Genomic DNA, 22,907 nt, shown 5'->3' on the forward strand with positions numbered 1-22,907 from the left:
TTGTGCCAAGCATTGTGCTAGGTGCTGTATCCTCTGGTTCCATTGTTGCCTTTTGCTTCTCCATTTCTGGTATGCTGCATTAGAAAAACTGGTGGGGACCCAAACCAGTGACACTGCTTCCTCCTAGGTGTCCCATCAAGGCTGGGTCTCAGATTCCATATAATTTCTCTGTAGACATTCACTTCTATTAGGGATTTAGATTTTGTTGATGGTTTTCCCTGGGAGAAAAGGGTGGGAAGTGAATTTTAGCTTGCCTAGAATTCCAGGTACTTGATTCTTTAGTTTACATTTCTTGCAGATTCAGATCTCAGCTTTTCTTGTTACTAATTTCAAAGCTGAATTCTATCTTGGTGAAGTAGAGCCCAACCTTTGTGATGGACCAGAGTGGGCATAGGAGTTCAGTTTCAGCGTTGGAAGCGCAAAAGAGCTCTGATAGAGGCCCCCACCTCCACAACTCCTGACAAAGACTCTCCTTGACCAAACCTTAGACAGGTTTCTCTGAGCCCTCTTTTTGACTAGGCCTTGTCTTTGGGCCCTGTCTAAATCAGGCTTGGCAAAGAATCCTGCTAAGTCATCCCCTAATTCTTGATATCTGATCAAGTTCGTCATCCTCCACTTTTTATGTCTATATCCTTGGCCTGACTTTAGCAAGAATCCAGTTAGGCCAGTTAAGCAAGAAACTTCCCTATCCTTGATGCCTCCTCTTGGCAGTTTTCTATCTGCTGACCCCTCACTGTGCTGTCTTTACTGTATTCAGAGTTGAACACAATTATGTACTCTCTCTTGTTGCATGACTCCTATTGTGATAATCCTGAATGAAGTCTTCCTTACAGTTTAATGTGTCTGAATAATTTTTCTTTAACACTCCCACCTATGACTCTTGGTTGTATCCACTCCCCTTGAGCAAGTGCAGAAAGAATGTAGACCATAAGGACAGTGGAATGGGGGAGGCTTGTAGGATTTGGGGCTCCCAGGACAGACTCAAGGCCTCAGAGTCCCTGAAGAAGTCGTGGAGATCATGAGTGTCTTCCATTTATTCTGTTGTGGCTTGGTGGACAGGACAGCAGATTCAGAGTCTAGCAAATGTAAGAAAGTATTATTATTAATAATATCATTAAGCCTTACCTTTAGCTCAGACACCAAGGAAAACAGATAATTTATTCAGACTAACGTATTCTTCTTATACCATTTACCTCATGTATTTCTACTTTCTTAGTGGAGTCATGGGAATTAGGTGTCAGATTCAAAACAGAGGCCACAAACTCTCATCATTATGACCTGCCCTGGTGAAATTCTCTGAGAGGGCTTGTGAAGTGTGTGGCCTTAGAGTTGGCTTGTGGTTTCTTTGATAGTCTTCACTTTTTTTAACTCTAGAGGTAACTCCATCCCATGTTTACAGTCTGGCCTCTCCTATCCTGGGACTTTCCTATTTACTCAAAAAACGCTATTTAAATACCAAGTGATGAGCAATATGGCACCCTTGGCACAGACTTTTCCAGCATGAAGAGCAAGTTCCTGACCTTGTAAGTCAAGAGGCTTGGGCTTTATCACTCAAAAGGAATGGAAGAGGCATAGGCAGGCACCCACCTGACGTACCGTCAGAATTGCAAGGGTGCTTGGGAATCACATTAGCATTTTTGAGGACGTGAGTCTACCTCAGACTCTTTATAAATACAGCTTGACTCAGCCACTCTATGACTGACAACCTTGGGACATGAAGTGGATACTGTTCTTTGGCGCCTTTATTGGGCCCAGCGTCTGCGGCCGAGAAAAGTTTTTTGGGTAAGTTCCTTTTGGACTTACTATTATTATCACTTGGTTAGTTCAGAGGTATGGGAGCCAAATGGATTTGGAATATGAATGGCTGATTATACCTCAAGCAGTACGGCACTGGGAAAGAAGACCCAGGCTCCTGTGCCGGCTCTGCTCCTGTGTCATCCTGGACCAGTTACTTCTTTCTCAGGCTCAATTTTATCTGTGGAATCAGGACTAGATGGCCTCCACAGTCCTGCCCCAGCTCCCTAATCTCCTGCCAATTCTATTTATTCCTAGTTCTTATTTGTATGGTCAGTTCCATGTATCTCCTACTTTCTTACTCCCGTATTGTGAATTACCAAGAATTACCAGAAATTGTTTTTAATTTCTGCCATGCTTAAGGGAGAACCTGGGTCTTAGGCTTTTTGGTTTCACTTCTCTGTTACCAGTGAAAGCTTAGTAGAGCTGGTGCTTTCTTGTCAGCATCTAGGACATGGCGATGTGATGGGTCTTGTGTAGCTGCAGCATTGTATTGACATGCAAGGACACACGTGTACACTGTGTGTGTGTGTGTGTGTGTGTGTGCACGCGCACACATGCTCAACCCACTCCACACTGAATGCTTTGAGGTTTGCAAAGGAGAGGACATTTGGGAGGTAGGAGAGATGAAAGGATGCCGTGGTACCCTGCTAGAAGATTGAATTCTAATAACTCATTATTACATAATACTTTGCTATTTGCAAAGTGCTTTTATGTGCATTATCTTTTGGATCACACAACAACCCTGACAGGCAGGGGTGTTATTTTCCTCAATTTAAACATGAAAAATTCAGCCTTAGAAAGGTTAAGGAACCTGCCCAAGGCCACTTAGCTGGTAAGCAGGGGAGCTGGAAGTCTGAATACAAAACCCATGCCCTTTTGCTGTAACACAAGTTAATCTCCAGATAGAATCCTATATCTCACTGATCCATCTATATCTGTTAGTTTACTCTCTATTATACTATCTGGCTAAAGGGACTTTGGGGTTGTTTATTGAGGTAATTACTTATATGAGATTGAGTAATTTTTATGGTGATGAGTTGTGTTCACACCTGGTCTCTACTGCCAAATAGCTCAGAGGGGTTAGGTGTAGCAGGTGGCCTGGGAAGGAGATTTTTCCACAGGCAGCTCAGCAGTAGGTGTGTAATAACTACACTTGCTGCCGTGTGCGCTGACGCATGGAGCCATCAGGCTCCCACTGCAGCTATTCACGTGGCTGAAAAATCTTTATTTCTCAGAGTACAGACTTCTACAATACAGTGGACACCTGAGTCGAGACAGCTGGGCTGGACCCTGAAGTGCTCATCACAGGGGCTTGTGCCTAAAGGGCTGTGTGCCTGAGTTAATTGCAGATGGTTTTAACTAAGTGTCATCCTCATCTCCAAATCAGTTCTTTCTTTTTTTTTTTTTTTAATTTTTTATTTATTTATTTGTCCCCCAAAGCCCCAGTAGATAGTTGTATGTCATAGCTGCACATCCTTCTAGTTGCTGTATGTGGGACATGGCCTCAGCATGGCCGGAGAAGCAGTGCGTCTGTGCTCGCCCGGCATCCGAACCTGGGCCGCCAGTAGCGGAGCACGCGCACTTAACCACTAAGCCACGGGGCCGGCCCTCCAAATCAGTTCTTAACCCCATAGTAGGGAACCCAGCGAAGGTGATGGAATCCTCCCTGGGGTACATAGACATGTCCCAAACACCCAGCTTGGTGAACATTTAGAGCAAGGGGAAGCTGGCCTCTGGTCATTCAAGTGGGTGGGAAATCAGGACACAGGTTGGATTGGAGTGGGTATGGAGCTGATGGGGATGAAGATCATGGTTGTCCCCCACAGTCTCCATTCCTCCCACCCAACTCACCTACCTCCCCAGGCTCTCTCACTCTGCTGGTGTCTTCTGCCCTGGTCTTCAGTGATATTAAGGATGGGATGGTGGCCAGGATGCCTAGAGGTGCGGGGCAGGCAGAGAACAGGAAGTAGTTGCAGAACAGGTTGTAGCATCGGCAGTAGCTGGCAGGCATTTAAGAGTTCTGAGAAACCATCTCTCAGTACTCATGGTAGCTGCTAAGCCTGGTTGGGGAGGCAGGTGAAAAAGGCACAAAGAACAGGCCACCTGGCTGCCTGCATGGCAAAAGGGGGAGGAATAGAAGCTCAGCACCAAGGTGACTGTTGACTGTCCAGAGGTGGGACAAGTGTGGGAGTGAGTGAGAGGGGATCACAACCATTGCATTCGCAGCAGCTGAACAGCCCTGGGTATTGGAGGGGGCCAGAATTAAGAAGAGCTGCAAGAACAGCTGTGCTGAGTGGGAGGGGTGAACGTGGCAGCCTGCAAATCTCACCATATCTCCCCTCCCAGGCCAGTCTTCCATCTTCAGAAAGAGCTTAAGGTCTTTGAATGAATTTCCAGATGGTGGAGATAGGTCGTGTTCAGCCACCCAGACTCTCAGGGCCTGGAGAAGGCATTTTCCAAATAGAGACAAGGACAATGAGGGCAAGAAGAAGGTTGCCCTTCACCTGGCACCCACTTATGTTCTTTCTGCTTCCAGGTATTGGTGGACTTAACGTTCATTAGAATAATGTTAGACAGCCTCCTCACCCCTAATTTTTAGCACCATCTGAAGACTGTTTCTAACTTTGCCTCCTCTGGTTAGGGAAAACCTCATGGGTGATGGGAGTTGGTCCTAAAGCCTAGGTGGGAGATTGTTAGGCAGATAAGGAAAAGGGCTGGTTGTCCAGGCAGAGGGAATAGCACGTGCAAAGGCATAGAAGAGCAAAGTATACGGTGGATTTGGGATTTCACCGAGGCTGGAGCCAAGAGGGTATAAGAGAGGTAGATGGAGAAGGGCCCTGCTCTGTACCAGCCCTTCTACCCTGTCTCTGCACACTACAGATATGTCTTGAACCTCTGTAGCTGGGCTAGTTAAGGCATGATGAAGTGGGCTGTGGATTTTTTTTTTTTTAAGATTTTATTTCCCCCCAAAGCCCCAGTACATAGTTGTATGTCACAGCTGCACATCCTTCTAGTTGCTGTATGTGGGACGCGGCCTCAGCATGGCCGGAGAAGTGGTGCGTCGGTGCGCGCCCAGGATCCGAACCCGGGCCGCCAGCAGTAGAGCGCGCGCACTTAACCGCTAAGCCACGGGGCCGGCCCTGGGCTGTGGATTTAATCACCATCAGGGCCAGTTAGATCCACTGTGTTCCATTGTCGTGGACTGTGCCCAGGAGTATGGAAGTTCTGTTGTGAAGTTATCACCTCGGGAAAAGTAAAACACATGCTCTGGGTGAATGTGTAACATGATTTTCATACTCCTAAGAGCTCCGTCTTCTTATGTTCTGCTTTTTTTTCTCTTCCCGTTCCTTTTTCCTCCCCTCCTTTTTTGTGATTGCTCTAATCAGTGCTATATTTTACAAATACCTAATTTTGCCAGTAGAGATGTCAGTGCTTTCTAGAACATCCATTTTTAAGACATCCCTTTTTCTGGAGTGTTATGGGGGGATGGGTTGTGACAGAGCATGAGTTTGGTAGCTGGGCCCTGGTACTCAGCCAGGAGTGAGGATTTCCCTTCTGTATTAAACCTGTCCCTTTTTTGCGAGGCTGCCTGCCCAGTGTCAGGGAAGTGGTGGTTTGACTCCCCATCTTCCCAGGGCTGCAGTCTGACTCCTAGCAAGCCTGTTGGGTTCAGGCTGAGACCTGCCCAGTCAGCGGCTTCTCCTTTACAGCCTCAGCGGCTCCCCTGAGATGCAGTAAGCAGCCCACCTTCCACAACCCTGTGGGGACCGGTGAGTCGGGAGAAAGTGAGCCTTGGTCACTGGCATTTCCTCCAGACCTGCCATTTGCAATGGAAGCAACTCTACAGTGCACCTTGCCTCCTTGGGGCTGGACTAGACCCCCCAGAGATCCTCTAGAACCTCCCAGAACAAAGTTAAACCCTGAGAGTCCATCCGGATTGAGCCGGTTTTCTGATGGGGAGATGCTGATCTGCCATGTGAGGCTGCACGTTTAGCTCCCTGTGACAGGACCATTTTCTCTGTCAACAGGTCCTTCAGCCCACAGCCCTCTCCAGCAGCTCTTCTCGTATTCATTGTGTCAAAAGGATGACGCATGTGACAGCGTCGAGTGCAGATTCATTCGGGCTGTCACCTAGCAACGGCCTAATGGCTCCCCTGGCTCCCTGAGCCGGCTGAGAACACAAAGGCAGCTTTTCAGGCTCGGCCTTCTCCCACCCACACACAGGACTTCAGGGGGCCTCTACCCCTGCTGCTGCGGCTTCCAGCTAAATGGCGTATATGAAACAAGTGCAGAACAAACAACAAAGGGGGCTCGGGACTGGCCGGCTCCCTTCTGGGCCCTCTCAGGGCCCCCTTGGGAGGATTGAATCCCAAGTTCAGCCCCAACACCCTGGTCCAGGTTGTAATTCACATTTGTACAGGGTTCTGGAACTGGAAAGGAATGAGAAGGCACCCAGACTCTCTCATCTTTGCTAAGAGGAAAATAGCTAACCCTCCAAGGATGGAAGGTCTGTTCTGTTTTCCAGCTCTTTCCAACATGGACGTTCAGCCAGAGTTTCAGTCCTAGCCCCTGACAGTGAAGAAGTGCTTCTTTATGTCTTGAGTTAGCTTTGCATGTAACTCAGGAACATTCCTTTCTGCAAAATATATATGTTTTTCATTATAAAGTAATATGACCACATTACAGAAAACAGATACAAGGGGAAAAAAAAGTAAGTCATCTATAATCCCACGACCCGAACATAAGCATTGTCAGCATTTGCTATATTTCCGTTGTCTGTTTTTCTTCCAATGCATCTGTTTTTTCCATACTTGTAATCATGGCATACATACAATTTTGTGTCCTGCTCTTTCACTTAATATTTCCCTTAAAGTTATACCATAAGCACTTTTTCATATTTGCCATGTAGCCTTATTTTTAATGGCTATACATTGTAACCAAAGACTAGACCATTTCCTCTCCTTCAGTCCAGTGATGTCTGGGATAGAAGGCTTGGGGTTTATTTGCCAGCTGAAAGCTCACCATTATCTTTTGCATTTTTTTTTCTTTAGGGACTAAGTTTTTAGGATTAATGTCAGAAATGGAGACGAGAGCAGCAAACTAAGTCAGCTGTTGAATTCAGACAACTTTAAGGTACCTGGTTCTTCTTAGTCCTCTTGAGTATCTCTGACTTTGGTGGGAGAAGACTCTTGCACCACCAGCATTATTATTCCTGAAGCGTTTCTGTGTCTAATCTGTGTTAGTCAACATGCCTTTACACAACTGAGAGGGTTGATGGGGGAGAGGTGCTGTAGATCGTAGCAGTGCTGTCTTGGGAGATCGCAGGCCTCAGCAGTGGGGTCCATCCTTCTATCTGCCATTGACTAATTACTTCTTGGTCTTTGCCAGGTGTTGCCTGCTGGGCTGGCCTCACCAGACACAGTTGTTAAATGGGCAGAGTTTGCCCTTGGACAGAGCCTGGCCCCTCAGGGAGCACCCTGGCTTTTGGCAGTGGTTCCGAAGAATGAGCTCCTTGTGCCTTTTACCTGAACTGTCCTTTAACCTGGTTTTATTTCTGTTCTCTTCAGCTCAACGTCTGGAAATCTCCCTCCACCTTCAGTCATCCTGTGGATGTCCTGGTCCCATCTGTCAGTCTGCAGCCAGTCAAATCCTTCCTGAAGTCCCAGGGCTTAGAGTACTCAGTGACAATTGAAGACCTGCAGGTGGGTAGGCCAAGGTCCCTCACTGGTCTTGCATAGGACCAAGCAGCCAGAGTGGATGTGAGACATTTTCAAGTTCTGGTCTTATCCTTCTCCATTTTTACAGATGAAGACATTGAGGTATATAGAAGTAAAGTGCAGTGAGTTGTTAGAAGAACATGTTGTAGTAGAGAGGGCATACATGGATTAGGGAACCAGACAGATCTGGATCCAAATCTTGATTTTGCTAACTACTAGCTGTGTGACTTTGGACCAGCTATTAACCTCTTGAACCTCTGTTTCTTCACTAGTAAAATGGTAATAGTGATACCTATTTCATATGATTTATTGAGAAGATTAAGTCATTAAATATATGTAAAATGTCTAACTGCTTGGTACATCATAGATGCCCCATAAATATTAAGTCTCTTTTCCTTATTTGAAGTCAGGAGGGAAGAACAGAGTGGGCAGGGAGGTGGAGGGTGTTGGAGATCAGTCATAAAAAGCATCCTTTGAAAAAGGGGGATTGTCACCAACAGACCCCAGCAGAGGGAACATCATCACCCAAGCCAAACACCAGCCTCACGACCTGTATTTGAACAGCAGGACAGTGTCTGGCTCGTGTTCTCTCCTTTACCGAGGTGGGTTGTGGACTAATTGGTGATTTGGCCCGGGAGTTTCCTGATGGCGTGAGCAGCTGTGCGCTTATTAATCATCCTCGCATGTCACAGACATCTGCCAGGAACCTTTAAAGTATGAGTGGTTATAAGAATTTCTTTGTTTCTGAATGGTTTCCCAAGTTGTGTATTTCAGAGGCACTGGATACCAGATGTGGGCTGATGTATAGAGAATTCATAGTATAGAATAACCAAATAGCACATATGTTGTTTCCAGGGAGTCAGTGGGCTTTGAATGGGGTGATGTATGTTGGGTGCCAAGAAATAAGATTTTATAGATATGAAGAAGAAATCTGACCCCCTTTTACACCTTGACATTTGTGCTGTTTGATATGTGTGCCCAGGGTGCTGCCATCTTGGCCAGCCCATGTGCCACGATATGGCAGAAACAACATGAACCTCCATCTCCAATGGATCACTTCACAGTGTTGCCATGTCTGTTTTAGGCCCTTTTAGATAACGAAGATGAAGAAATGCGACACAATGAAGGGCAAGAACGGAGCAATAATAACTTCAACTATGGAGCCTACCATTCCCTGGAAGCTGTAGGTGTTTCAAAGCACGTTAAGGTCAAGGTCATGGGCCTCCTGGGTTTGGTAACCTGTTTCCTTACTTTCAGGAGGTATTAGTCCTTGGCACAATATCCCTTTACTGAGGGGTAAAATGTGTACACTTCAGTTCCTTTCTAATTCTTGAGTTGTTTAACTTCCGTCAGCCCCTAGAGCATAGTGGAATGCAAACTGAACGTTATCTCCCATGTGCATCCTTCTTTTCTTCAGCAACCCCTTAAAGGAAACCGTGAAATAATTGCAATCATTTCCAGTCCTTGTAATTCAACTGTGTTATACCCCACCATAATCCCTGTATTTTATTCAGCCAGGTTAAAATGTTTTGTATTCCAGGTAAGTAGACAAGTGGTTATTTCCAAGGTTAACGAAGTATTTCCACTCATTTATCATGACTACTTATAATGTGTATTTGTCCATAATGAATTTTGGTGCTGTGTTTAGTTAGAAACCACTTTATACAGATGATTAACTTTCAAGGTAAGCCAACCCTTCAAATGAAAAACTTGGAGCAGAATAATTTAATATGATATTGGAACCTGAGAAATCAAGAGGAACTATAGAATGGAACCACATCACATACTATGCAATTCTCATATGTCCCTCAATGTCTTCTTCATTAGTCTGGAAACTCTCTGCTAGCTCGGGAACACATGCTGAATCTAAATTGATATTCTTTTTCCTATACCTGAATACATGTTGTTCTTTATATCCAAAGATGGTATTCCTGGCATGCTTTTCATGAGGCGTATACTTTGAGTTGTTTTTCTTCTAGATGAGGGATTATTTCAAAGGTTGACCAACTATTTCTACTTCTTTCCCACGATTGTCAGTAGCTTTGTTTATTGTGTACACTTCCAACCACAATGCCCCTTGATCCCTCTTGTGACCAATGACATACATCTGCAAAACAGCTGGATAAAGTTAGGAGTTCAGTCCAGGGCGACGGATGAAAGCAGAGCTCAGGGCCCACACAGGGATCAAACCCATGACGTTAGCCTCACTAACATGGGGCACTCCCTAGCTGTGCTAACCAGTTGCAAATGTCACCCAAGACCCCAGAAACTCCATCCCGTCACCTGCCTGTTGTGGGAGCCTCACTTTCTCTTCCACTTGCTTTTGTTCTCTTGACTCTAGGTGCAATTTTCATGTGGTTTACAGCTCCCTCTTGTTCCCTGAGAGGGCTTCGCTGTGAATTAGTGTACTGTCTCCCTCCTGGCTTGATCATATTCAGTTCTTTCTAAAAACAGCTTTTAAGAGCTCGTATCCTACAACCACTGAGGCCTTCTTAGGTCTCTAGCGGGAATTTCGTGTGTCTCTTCAGTGGGAGTTTCAGACCCTTTGTGTGTGTTGTTGTGGTTGCTGTTATTTTTGTTAGTTTCTCCAATGAGTGTTCCCCTGATGTTAGCAGTGTGAATTTGGACCCCCCCATCTGGACACAGCTTGGGGTTTTAACTTTTCCTGGGTGACTCTCTTTTCCCTCATAGCTTAGGGCAGGCTTCTGGCTTTTGCTCCACTTTCTAGGTCAGAGGGTAGAGTTTCTAGGCCCTTTTCGTGGCTGAAATTGCTGATTCCCAGCTCTCAAGTTCCAGCTCCTTGCCCCCATCTGGGTCCTGTGCTCTCTACTCCCACTCCTGGTTTGCTGTAAACCCTCAGCACCTCAGGCAGCAGATATCTGGTCCCGGGGCTATATCTTCTGCCCTCCCCTCTGCCAGCTAGTTCCCTCTTTATTTCTGACACCTGCAATTTCTCCTTTTTTGGCCTTTAAACTTGATCGTGAATCATCTTCATTGTATTTTATCTGGCTTGCCTATATATCTGGGGGTGGTTTCTTGCTTCCGCTCAATCTGCCGTATTGACTGCAAGTCTGATAAACCCTGCAAGCTTGATTTTATTCTATATTGATTGCACATTTTCTTCCTCTGTAAGGCTCCGCCTTTCAATTTTAAGGTCTAAATATAAATTTATTTCCTTCTTTTGACCCTCGTAAAGTTTGAGCAACTAAGATGGATAAAATCTATTTAATTCTTTTTTTTTTTTTTTATCGAAAGCAAATGGAAGCGTTGGTAGCCATGATTTACATCTCTTCACTTGTTCTCTAAAAGCCTTTAGAGGAATTATCTCCCAGGTGGGGTGCCTGTAGTGCAGGGTATAAACAAGATGGTCCACCAGGATGGAGGAAGAAACTATTACACCTTCTATTTATATTTCTACATATGTTTATGTTTTTTATTAGCGTAACCATTTTTATTTCTATATTTTGTTTTATAATGTACATAATAGATTTACATAGTAGTATATATATGCATAGTGCATGCTTTTTTCTTTTTTTTTTTTTTTTTACTGATGGAGAAAGTAATCAAAAGAGTTTGGAGAGCAATGCTTTTAAGAACCATGGCTGAATGGGGCCATCGCTGATTAGCCAGTCTAGTATAGTGCACAGGGCCACATTGTTGGAACAATGTCTGCCCAAGTCTCTCTACTCCAGTCTAATGGACTCTAATTTTGTGGACAAATAAAATGTGAAATTAGTAGAAATGGACTCTTAGACAGTTCCTCAAGCATAAGCATTCCTCTGATAATATTGTCAACCCTAAGGTTAGGGAGCTGGAAGAAATCATTAAGATCAACAAGATAAAGTTCACAGATACCCACCCAGAGGTGAAAAATTTAAAAAATGCCCCCAAGTTTACTTTTTTATGTTTCAGATTTACCATGAGATGGACAACATTGCCGGAGAGTTTCCTGACTTGGCGTGCAGGGTGAAGATTGGGCATTCGTTTGAAAACCAGTCATGTATGTACGGAAGGTGAGGCCCCATGCTCTTTGAAGGGCCTGCCTGGACTGAGGCACCTGGTTCCTTGTGTCCCGGACCCCACCCTCACACCTCTGAAGGAGGCAGCTTTTTAGGACCTTCTTGACTTCAGGGAGGAGAGTGAGGTGGGGGAGACATCTACCTGGGTTTGAATTTGGTCTGACAGAGAGTCCCCAGCTTTTGCCTAAAATGGAGGGAGTTAGAAGGAGCATGTTCCGTTCCAAGTTTTGACTGAAAGGCAGGATCAAGAGGAAGTGGGGAGGTGGTTAGTATTCCAGAAAACTCTCAGATGGGCCACAGTCTTTTGTCTTCATTCCCACCTTCTGTAAAAATCAAGACAAATTGGGATAGGCCTACGAATTCTATTCTGCTTTTAGGGGTACTTATTGGAAAAGCAATCTAGGAAGCTAATTTTAGGGTTGATGTAATTTTAAGCCCAGCCTATGATCCTTGGCTGCACAAAGCCTAATTTCCAGATATTTCTAACAGATTCAGGTCTATATTGGCAAAGGAGGTAGAGAATTTATGGCAGTGACATAAATTACATAAATAATCCAGCTGAATGAATAAAAAAGAATTTGGAGATATGAACCATGGAACAACTGATGGTGCTAAGAACTTGTCAAACCTTCAACCTCATCTAAGCCCTGAAGAGCCCAGGCTTACAGCAGTGGTTAAATTACCAGCAGGAGGAGACCTGCACTGAGCTGGCTGCTCTAAAATAATCTACATAAATTTAGATTATTTGCCAATCTGATGGAGACCCTGGCTTTATTAGCACCAAGCTCTGACCCAAGGGGGCCCCACACTAAAAGGCAGGAGCCAGAATTCATTTAATGCCATTTACAAAGAGCTCTAGTGAACCCCTCTACCTCATTTTAAAACTGAATTCCTTTATTGCATCAACTAGAACAGGCTGGTTTATGCACTCTTGTGTCTCTCTCTGTTGGGATACCATTTGAGGTCCTTCAAGAGACATAATATTATCTCTAATCACACTGGCACTATAATTCACAATAGCAATTGTTTCCCCTTCCCATTTACTTCCAACCCTGGAGCAGCTCTAGCTGCCCGGGCTGTGGCTGGGCCCCACCAGCCAACCAGTTAAGCTCCCTGGTCACGGATAAACCAGATAAATAGATGGTGCCCTCAGGAACATTTGGTCTCTGAATTATCTTAAATGGATTAAATGAATAGGGGCGTGTTGGGGAGAAGAGAGGTGAGTGGAGACTCGGGCAGTAGGGTCATATTCTGGTCTCTTTTTCCTTCCACAGTTCAGCACTGTAGAAGGCAGGCGGCGGCTGGCCATTTGGCTGAACGCAGGCATCCATTCCCGGGAGTGGATCTCACCGGCTACGGCCATCTGGACTGCAAGGAAGGTCATGTCACCTGGTATTAGCTGAGAATTCTAGTGTGCTCAGGGTGCCCCTGCTGTGTCCCATGAGACTGGGCCTGGGGGATGAGGTGGGAAGGCGCTCTGCATAGATACAGTGGTCTGGGGGCCTTTTCAGATCAGAGGAGCAAAAGGTCAGAGCCCCTTGATCAAGCCACTGTGGCTAAATGACAAAGTGCATTCACGGCGGTAAGCAAACTAATGAGCCGCAGAGGCAGCCCTGAAACACTGACCCATAGTCAGCCCTGCAGAAAGGGAGCAGAGCCTTCTCAGCAGGAAAACTCAGATGAGCTTGCCTTCAGTCCCTTCCAAGTCCCCCAGGCCCTCAGGGACCTCATGATGTCTCCATGTCCCTTTGGAAAGCCTGCTTTAAGCCAGTGCTGGGAGAGGAGGGGTGGTGCATGTGGAGGATCCATCTTCCCTACCCCTAGCATGGGGGCGCAGATTCCTAATAACTGTTATGATGTGTGGCTCTCCCTTCCCTGTCCCGTGCCCTGGAAGGAATGAATAAGCCAGGCAGCCCAGGACTCATTGCAGTTGCTGTCATCATGCAGCCCTGTTTCCAGGTTTTGAAGTGCTCTGAGGGCTTTGCAGAGAGCTTTGTTTGTGAGGGTGGCAGGGAGGCTGCAGAGGGTGGATGCTATTCTAGGAGCTGGGCATCTGGGGAAGATACACAGGCTTAGACCTAGCAACCCAGCCTGCGATGGCCGAGCTGAGAAGCTCGTTGTTGTCTCTGCTTAGGTTGTATCTGATTATGGGAAAGATCCAGCCATCACCTCCATCTTGGAGAAGATGGATATTTTCTTGTTGCCTGTGGCCAATCCTGATGGATATTTATACATGCAAATTGAAGTGAGTAATATCAAGTGGGCGGGGCTTGATGTTAAGACTTGTTTGTTGAATTCCTTGCTTTGTCACTAAATAGTTGTATGACCTTGGAGAAAACTTCCACAAATGTGCATGCTGTGAGCTTCCTTGGGGTCTCATTTTCCAATCATTCCCTGAGCTGAGAATCACCAGGGAATATTTTTTCCTAGAGAGAATAGTCTAATGAACTCCCTATGTTGGATCTTCAACAATTATCAATACTCCACCAATCTTCTTTTTATTTCTTTTCCTCCCACACATTTTTTTCCTGATGTATTTTAAAGCAAATCCCAGACATCAGGTTATTTCACCCAAAACTTCTTTAGTATGCATCTCTAGCTGATGATAATTAAAACAAACAAACAAACAATACACTGTTAAAAAATTAATGGAAGTTCTTTTTTTTTTTTTTAAAGATTTTATTTATTTTATTTTTCCCAAAGCCCCAGTGGATAGTTGTGTGTCGTAGCTGCACATCCTTCTAGTTGTTGTATGTGGGACTCGGCCTCAGGATGAACGGAGAAGTGGTGCCTCGACGCGCACCCGGGATCCGAACCCGGGCCACCAGCATCGCAGCGCGCGCACTTAACCACCAAGCCACAGGGCCGGCCCTGGAAGTTCTTTAATATCATCTAATACCCTCAATTATCTTTAAAATGTCTTTTGCGTCAATTTGTCGAAATCAGGATCCACATAAGGTCTACCCCTGCATTTGGTTATTCTGGCTCTGCGGGCTTTTTCATTCTACAACATTTACCCCACCCCGCTCCCCCCACCACCACACACATATCTTTTGAAAATGTCCTACACTTGTTGGAGAAACCAAGTAAATTGTCCTGCAGAACTTCTCACATTCTGAATTTGGCTAATGGCTTCTTGGTTGTGCGCCATTTAATTTGTTCCCTTATCCTTCGTGTTTCCTATTCACTGATGGTCAGATCTAGAGGCTTGATTGGATTCAGGTTAACTTTTTAGGCAAGAATAAAATCGTTGCTGTGCGCTTCCTATCGCATCAGCGATCATTCGGGCACGTGATGGTCATTTGTCCCACTTTAACCGAAGCCAGAAATTACTCAGTGGGTTCAGGTGATATCAGCCTGGTTCTTGCATCATAAAGTTCTCATCAGGGCGTTTTGGAGGAGTCCCTCTCTCAGAGCCAGGAGGGCTGAGCCTCGTCCCTCTGGGGCATGAGAGGAGACTGCTCAGTCAGTGAGGCCTGGAGCCCCGATGATCCACCAGGCAGAACGGCAAGCAGCTTGCCCCGTCCATGGTGCCCATCTCCATCATAGGCCCCCAAAGAAAACCTTCACCTCTCCTGTGCTCTAACCCGTGTCTGGATGCTTGTTCGTTCCTTGGTGGATTTTTCAGAACCAATTTTGGAGGAAGACACGATCCCTAAATTCTGGAAGCTCCTGCATTGGCGCTGATCCAAATAGAAATTGGAACTCTAGTTTTGCAGGTAGGTTGGGGAAGACAGTTTTCAAATCCTGCTACCCCTGGGTAGCCTGGTCCACAGGGCTCTGAGCTGGCGGTGAGGGAGCCTCTTTCCAGGCTGGCTCCATTGCTGATTCACTGAGAGACTTGGGTGAATCCTTTACGCTCTCCATGTCTCATTTAAAAAAAAAATTTTTTTTTGTAATTTTGAAAGAGAATGACTCTGCAATTCCTGTCTTCCTGAGAGAATGCTAATATTTTAAAAACCATTCTGGTCTTAGATATACAAATCCACAGCTTTTCTTTATACCCTGGCCACCCCAGCTTCTCCTGGGTGAGTGACTGTGTGGGTGGAAGGGCTCCTGGTGGCAACTTAGAAGAGAGCTATCAGCACTGTTACCCTGACAGGCAAGATAGTGGTGTGAGGATTAAACTCCAGCAGTTTACCCTGAGATGTATAAATAGGAACCTCAGCCCTTTGATATGATGGAAAGAGAATGAGAATTAGGAGCCCTGGGTTCTGAGTTCCAGCTGTTTAAAAATCATCCCCACAATAGTGCCAACCATGTGCCGGGTACTTACCCATGTATTATCTTATTCTTGTTATCTTATTCTTCTTACCTAGTGAGTGAATTTTATTATCTGAAATGAGACAATTGAAGCTCAGAGACAATCTCAAAAGCGTATGGTTAAGAGTTAGGATCTAAACTCACCTTGCCATTCCAAATCCAAATAGTTCTCTTTCACTGTTCTACAGCTGTACTGATGTTTTGTTTTTAATGTACTTCTTTTACTTGCATAGAAATACCACACAAACCATTGGGGGAAAAATAATGTGACTGTGGGAAAGGAGCTGATACAAATGTGGAACCGAGGGGATCAAAGTTAATTCAGATATTCTCACAACTGGGGTGGTTTCACACACACACCAGATCCCTCAGGGAGCCATATTGTGAAGTAATACAGAAGGCAGTATTTCTCAATACCTGTCAAAATATCAAGAGATTTTAGCCACAACAATAGATTATTTCTGGCAGTGCCTGGCCATTAAGATCTGAACCAAGAGAATGAGTTGACACCAGAATAAATGGAGTCATTTTCATTATTAATTGGTACTCATAGTAATTATCTAGAATATTTATTAATTACTACTCATTGTCAAGTATGATATTAATTATTTATGACAACTGTTAGTGATGCAATACAAGGTCAACTCTATCCATTTAAAGGAGTCCTACCAGTTTTCTTCCTCAGCTGTGGCAGATCCAGCACCCTGACCTCCCACTTCTATATCCTCCCTGCAATTATATACACACCATGGATCAGGTTCTTGGGGGCATCTAGCAGTGGCCTGCCCATTGTCAGTACCTTCTGCCCCTCCTCTGGGTTGAGTGTTTTCTTGTCCTATGGGTTAATGTTCTGCTTGGGCTGCCCCCTACAGGAGAGGGAACCAGTGACAACCCTTGCTCTGAAGTGTACCATGGACCCCATGCCAATTCGGAAGTGGAGGTGAAATCGGTGGTAGATTTCATCCAAGAACACGGGAATTTCAAATGCTTCATCGACCTGCATAGCTACTCACAGCTGCTAATGTATCAGTATGGGTATACGGTCAACAAGGCCTCAGATGCTGAGGAGCTGGTGAGTGATGGGCTGCCTTCCCCCCAGCCCAGGGCCTGCTTTACCCTTGGGTGCTGCATGGTGGTGGTTCTACAGCTTTATATAGAAAGTCTAGAAGCCTGGGCTTGTTTCTTTAAGGGCCCAGTCTTCTCTCTCTGCCCTTTGGGAAGTGCCATCAGGCCTACTGGGGACAGGAAGAAGTAATATACCTTATTTCTGTGCTTACTGTGAGTTCCAAGAACCACAGCTGACCCCTGCCCATCCTTCTCACTTGTTTTTCTGACCAAAATGTACTGCAGACCCACTGCTTGCCAAGAACTGTGGGTGGCATTGTGGTGGGCAAGGGGGAGGTGCTCCTCACTCTGGTTAAGGTAGAGTTTAAGTAGGGTATAGGCCACAGTCCAGGGGTGCTCTGTGTCACTTACAGTGACTCACCCCAGGATGTGAACAGGCACTGAAGGTGGACTGACTGGAGCAGGGCTGGCATCAGCAGGGGGACTGTAGGCCTCTCCTTCTGTGCTGGTCGGCTTGAATGTGCCCTTCTGCCCAGGGTCACAGCTAGCCCATAAACCTCCCAGCTGGTGCAGGGCTCCTGGCTAGGTGTGGACTAGATTCTGATCTCAAGCAGGCACTCCGCATAGGGCACATTCGTATGTAGTGGACCTGTCTCCACCTCTACTCTGGGAACACGCAACTCTTAGAAGGTTTTCTCTTGAATGTACTTGACCTTCCCTCATGTTTATGAATATGACATACCTTTCCTTCAGGATAGGTGAAGATGATGGTGTCTTTACTAGATTCCCAATGGGTTGGTGAGCAGCCCTCTGATTTTTGGAGAGCTTAAATACAGCTCCTCCAATTTGGGTGTATAATACACACACTTTCAGAGTGCTTATCCTTCTTCTTCCACTCTCTCTTTACCTCCTTCCCCAAACTGGAAGTGAAGAAGTGGGGACGTAGTGGGAGAAGGAGTTGGAAGAACTGTGACATTTCCCTCAATTTATAGTCAGGCCTTGGATCTGGTTGGATGGGAAAGAAGACCAGAAGAGAAAATCGAAGGAGGGGTGGAGAGTCTTTCAAACCAGAACAGCTGAGGAATGTCAGGCTGCAGGATCCATTCCTTCTCACTCTGCTGATTTCCTCTCCTAGAACGAGGTGGCAAGGCATGCAGCCAAAGCTCTTGCTTCCCTGTCGGGCACTGTCTACCGAGTGGGTCCTACCTGCACCACTGTCTGTAAGTACTCATTGTATTTATTGGTTATTTAGAAAATGCTTTGAGAGGAAATTTGCAATGGAGCAGGAGAAGAGCTGCAAGTTGGACTGACTGTTTTTCTCGTTAGTAATAGACTGAATTTATGTCAAGCCTGTGTGATAGTAGCTGTTGCAGGCGGTCACCTTCATCAGCATCATCCCCACTATCATCTGTTTATCATGTGTCCATGATGAGTCAAGTCCTGTCAGCATGGTAGAGTCTGTGTTCCTTATCTTCCATTAAAGATCTTGATGTAGTTTATCAAAAATTCCTCAAGTCTGCCATTCCATTTTCAAAGGAAATCCACCTTTGTATTGGCAGATTGAAGTGGGGGTAGAGGAGACTCCCCCACCTTCATAGTAGAGATGAACAAGCTTTGGCGCAAGGCTGGGTGCTGGGTTAGGGGGTCCTCCCAACAATGGTTAGCATCAAGCCAAAAAAAAAAAACAAAACCAAAACTCTACCAAAACCCAAAACCTGAAGATAGTCTTGAGGCTCATTACCCACAATCTCAACCTCATTTTGAGGAAATACCTTTGTTTTGGTTTCTCACTGAAGTGTTTCATCTGAACAATTCATTCTATTCCTGCTGAGATCCTTCTAGTTCCCTTACTCTGCTCTTTAAATTTAAAGATCCCACTGAAGAGTATGATCTATCTCCAGGACCCTAGCTAAAATGGAAAATGTAAATACAAACATGGGAAGCACAGCTCTGACCCCTTTTAAGCTAATGCTCTTCTTTTTCCTTCTAGTGCCTCCACTGTAAATAGTTTTCCAACAATTTGTCCACCCTCAGAGCCCCTGCAAACGTGCTGATATTTCTTTCCTCTTCCATACTGTAACTCACTCTCCCATCTTACCTGCTTCGCCCTCGACTAGCTGTTCCCTTCAGTCTTCCTCTTGTGGGAAGATCCTCCATCCCACGTCTTGGATCCTCCTGTGTACTCGGATCTCAGCACCCTTGTCTGTGGTTCTGCCACCATGCTGCATAAAGCAGTTAGCGTGCTGTTGGTGTTTGTGTTGCTAAGTGCGGCAACAATCCGTTAATTATTCATGGTTTATTATTATTAGTGTTGTTAGATGGGAATTCCTCAGAGAACAAACACATCAGGAGAGTTTCTCCACCCTCTGCTTCATTAGTCAGAACTGAGTCTGGGGCCAAAGAGAGTTAAAGAGACTTGGTAGGAGCCCTCCAACCCAGGGGGTCCTCTCAAAACATCTTTGTGTGTCACCTGGGTTCTGGATTTTGGGTCAAACACCAGTTTAAAGGATGGCCTTGTCTTCCCACATCAAATGCATTCTTCTCCCCAGCATAAGCGGTACCAAAATCAAGAGATACTCATCAGATTCCTCCAACAAAAGAGGAGGAAGGCTCTCCTCAGGATTGTCCAGGAGTTGTAAAATTTCCTACCTCAGGGCCAGCCCCGTGGCCTAGTGGTTAAGGTCGGCATGCTCCGCTTCAGCAGCCTGGGTTCGGTTCCTGGGCATGGACCTGCACCACTCGTCGGCAACCATGCTGTGGCAGTGACCCACATACAAAATAGAGGAAGATTGGCACAGATGTTAGCTCAGGGCGAATCTTCCTCAAGCAAAAAGAGGAGGAATGGCAACAGATATTAGCTCAGGAAGAATCTTCCTCAGCAAAAAAAAAAAAAAAATTTCCTACTTCTTTTAAGAGCCTATCTTCTGTATTCTTTATAGGCTTCGTCTGCCCTCCTTGCTTTCTAAAAATGTGATCAATTTTTGTATAATAACTCTCTAACTCCATGGGTTATGGCATGTGCTACATAAATAGTTGAAATTTATCCCTTCAAGTGCTGGACCTTTTCTTAGATTAACCATTTTAGATGAAACTCATTCTAAAATGGATTTCACACTTTCATGCCTTCTTAAACAGAGCATGTAGAAGAGATTTAAGCTCCTTTCTTCATGACTGAGTGGCCTTCTGAATTTCACTTGTTATATCCTGAAGACCTACTGTGCCCTATTGGACTGTTCCATCCCTGTGCTAAACAGCCCTGGCCTGTGTTGCTTCTTTAATTGTTGTATCTGCTTTTTAGAGTTTTCATGTCTCCTTCCTATGATCAGACTGTATGGCTTTCGGGCCAACTGCCTCTAGCAGCCCTTTCCCCTCCTCTTCACTGATTCTGATCTACTAAGGGTTTGGGAACAAGTTCTTTGGGGTTGTTTGGTTCGTGGATAGATCCTGAGTGTGAAGGGTGTTCATGACAGCATTGTTTACAGTCACAAAAGACTCGTAAGCACCTAAATGTCCATCAGTAGAGTGCTGAATAAAAACACATTTGGTACATTCATACAATGAAACAGTATACAGCTCTTAAATGAATGAGGTGGATCTATATGTGCTAATAGGCAATAATCTTCAAATGTTAAGTGTGTAGAACAGTGTTAATAGTATGTTCCCATTTGTGTTAAAAAAAAAAAAAAGAGTAGATAGGCTTTGAGCAGGGACCCAAATAAAGTGAAGTTCTTGAACTCGATCACTTTGACTGTTCAGCAGAAGCCTGCTTACCTCCTTCCTGAATTTTAAATGTGTTCTGAAATACTTGAGCTGGCCACGTAAATAACCTCTAGCAACCTCTGGAGCCATTGTCTGGTTTTTATTCAGCATTTTCTCAGGATAGAGAAAGGCTATGGGAACCACACAAGGATTTCAGAGACTGTAGGAGAGCCAGTTCCACATGCCCAGGGAGCGTGTAATCTCAGTGGAAGCAGCATCTCTAGAAAAGTCACAATGGTATCATGAGAAACAACCATTAGGAACAATGGAAAAACAAAAGGACCCATATTTTCGTTCAACAGACATGTAGTATACCAAATGGACCGGAAGTAGGTTGAAGAAAGCATGGGCTTTATCATTAGATGGACCTGGGTTTAAATTCTAGCCTTGCCATTTTCCGTTTATGGTTCCTTGGATAGATGACCCATTCTGAGCCTGGATTTCCTCATCTGTAAAACAAAGACAATAAATACCTACTTGGGTTTTTAAAGATTAAGTGAGATCATAAATATAAAGTTTCCAGTATAATGACTGGCTCAGGGTAGATGTTCAATAAATTCAATAATTTTATTATTCAATATCATCTACACTTTGCACTTTTAGCCAATTTCTGCTCTGGTAGAGTTTGACTGGGAAGAAGCAGAAAAACAGGCTTCTTGCCTTTTTCCAGCCTTTTGGCAAAGGGAAGTCCCAAAGGCTGAGCCTGTTTCTCTCTGTGTGTCAGTTATCTTTTGCTATGTAAAACGTTATCCTAAAACTTAGCAGCTTAAAACAATAAACGTTCATTTTCTTACACTGTTTCTGTGGGTCAGGAATTCAGGAGCAGCTCAGCTGGGTGGCTCTAGCTCAGGGTCTCTCATGAGGTTGCAGTCAGGGTGTCTTCCAGGGCTACAGTCATCTAAAGGCTTGACTGGGCTAGAAGATCTGCTGCTATCGTGGCTCCCTCAGGTGCTTGGTGAGTGAGTGCTGATTATTGGCAGGAGCCCTCAGTTCTTCACCACGTGGACCTCTTTATAAGGCTACTTGAGTGTCCTTACAACATGGCCACTGGCTTTCCCCAGAGCGAGTGATCCAAGAGAGAGCAAGGCAGAAGCCACAATATCTTTTATGACCTAGCGTTGGAGGTGACACACCTTCATTTCTGCAGTCTCCTGTTAGTTACACAGGTCAGGTGAGCCCTATTCAATGTACGAGGGCACTAGACAAGGACATGAATCCCAGGAGACAAAGATCATTGGGATATCTTGGAGGCTGCCTACATTCTGTCTCTGTAGAGATTGGTTTTGAGTGACCTGCAGGAGTCTACACAGTGAGTTAGTGACAAGATGGGAATGAGGATTTAAAATCTCTTGATTTGAGACTAGTGAAGACCCTCATGGTGCAGGAAAGCCCGAGACACATGGATCAGGCCATTGTTTATGTGTTATAGGCCTGATGATGTTCAGAAAGAATTCTGGATCCTAAGGAACCACAGGCAGGCAGAGCTCCTGGCCCCTTCCTGTCTAACCCTGAAAGGAATTAGTCTTCAAAGGTGTTTTCTCTTCTGACTTACAGATCCAGCTAGCGGGAGCAGTACTGACTGGGCGTATGATAATGGCATCAAGTATGCATTCACTTTTGAGTTGAAAGGTACTGGGCACTATGGCTTCCTCCTGCCAGCCAACCAGATCATCCCCACTGCAGAGGAGACGTGGCTGGGGCTGAAGACCATCATGGAGCACGTGCGGGACAACCTCTACTAGAGGAGGAAACCCAATCTGTCTACATTTATTTATCCTGTGTATGCGCACACGCTGAGGCTGTATTAAGGGAGCTCATTCCTTCCCATGTAAGTCAGAGCCCTCTGGCTTTGTAGCCAGCACAGGTCAGCCCCTCTCCAGCCCCTCTCCAGCCCCTCTCCCTGAAGTTCGTGCATTCCTGTGGGGCACCTGAGAGAAGCGCTTCTGTCACCCCGCTGCTTTCCGGTCCTGCTGTTTCACTGAGCATTTTATATACTTTCCTTCCACACAGCTGGTTGGGCAGGCCACAATGGGGATCACCTTTACCGGGTGGCATGTGTCTACCTCATTTTTAGCACAAAAGGACATCTGAGATGGTTCTCTAGCCTCATCCAATCTAGCCAGCTGGTGACCTTGCTCTTGTAGGGGTCCCGAGGGAGGTGCTGTGGGAGACAAGGCTTATCTTTTAGATGGGTCTCAAAGATGACACAGAACTTCCTTTAATTTATCTTACTCCTTCTTGAACATATTTTTCTTTGAAAAATAAATCCTGTAGAGTCATAGTATAG

At 45.3% G+C, this 22,907-nt stretch overlaps 1 protein-coding gene across 1 annotated transcript; it reads left to right on the plus strand.

Moving 5' to 3' along the window:
* Positions 1-1,714: 1,714 nt before the first annotated feature.
* CPA4 (carboxypeptidase A4) lies at positions 1,715-22,614 on the plus strand. Its single transcript, XM_004418682.3, is given in 12 exon segments — positions 1,715-1,782; positions 6,849-6,930; positions 7,365-7,499; positions 8,599-8,697; positions 11,427-11,508; positions 11,511-11,527; positions 12,808-12,912; positions 13,668-13,778; positions 15,162-15,252; positions 16,669-16,868; positions 17,997-18,081; positions 22,175-22,614. Coding segments are annotated over 12 exon segments (1,263 nt in total). The 3' UTR covers positions 22,363-22,614.
* Positions 22,615-22,907: the final 293 nt, after the last annotated feature.

This window comes from Ceratotherium simum, chromosome 1 (assembly GCF_057802395.1).
Source record: "Ceratotherium simum simum isolate JZ-2026a chromosome 1, ASM5780239v1, whole genome shotgun sequence".
NCBI classification, from domain to species: Eukaryota; Metazoa; Chordata; class Mammalia; order Perissodactyla; family Rhinocerotidae; genus Ceratotherium; species Ceratotherium simum.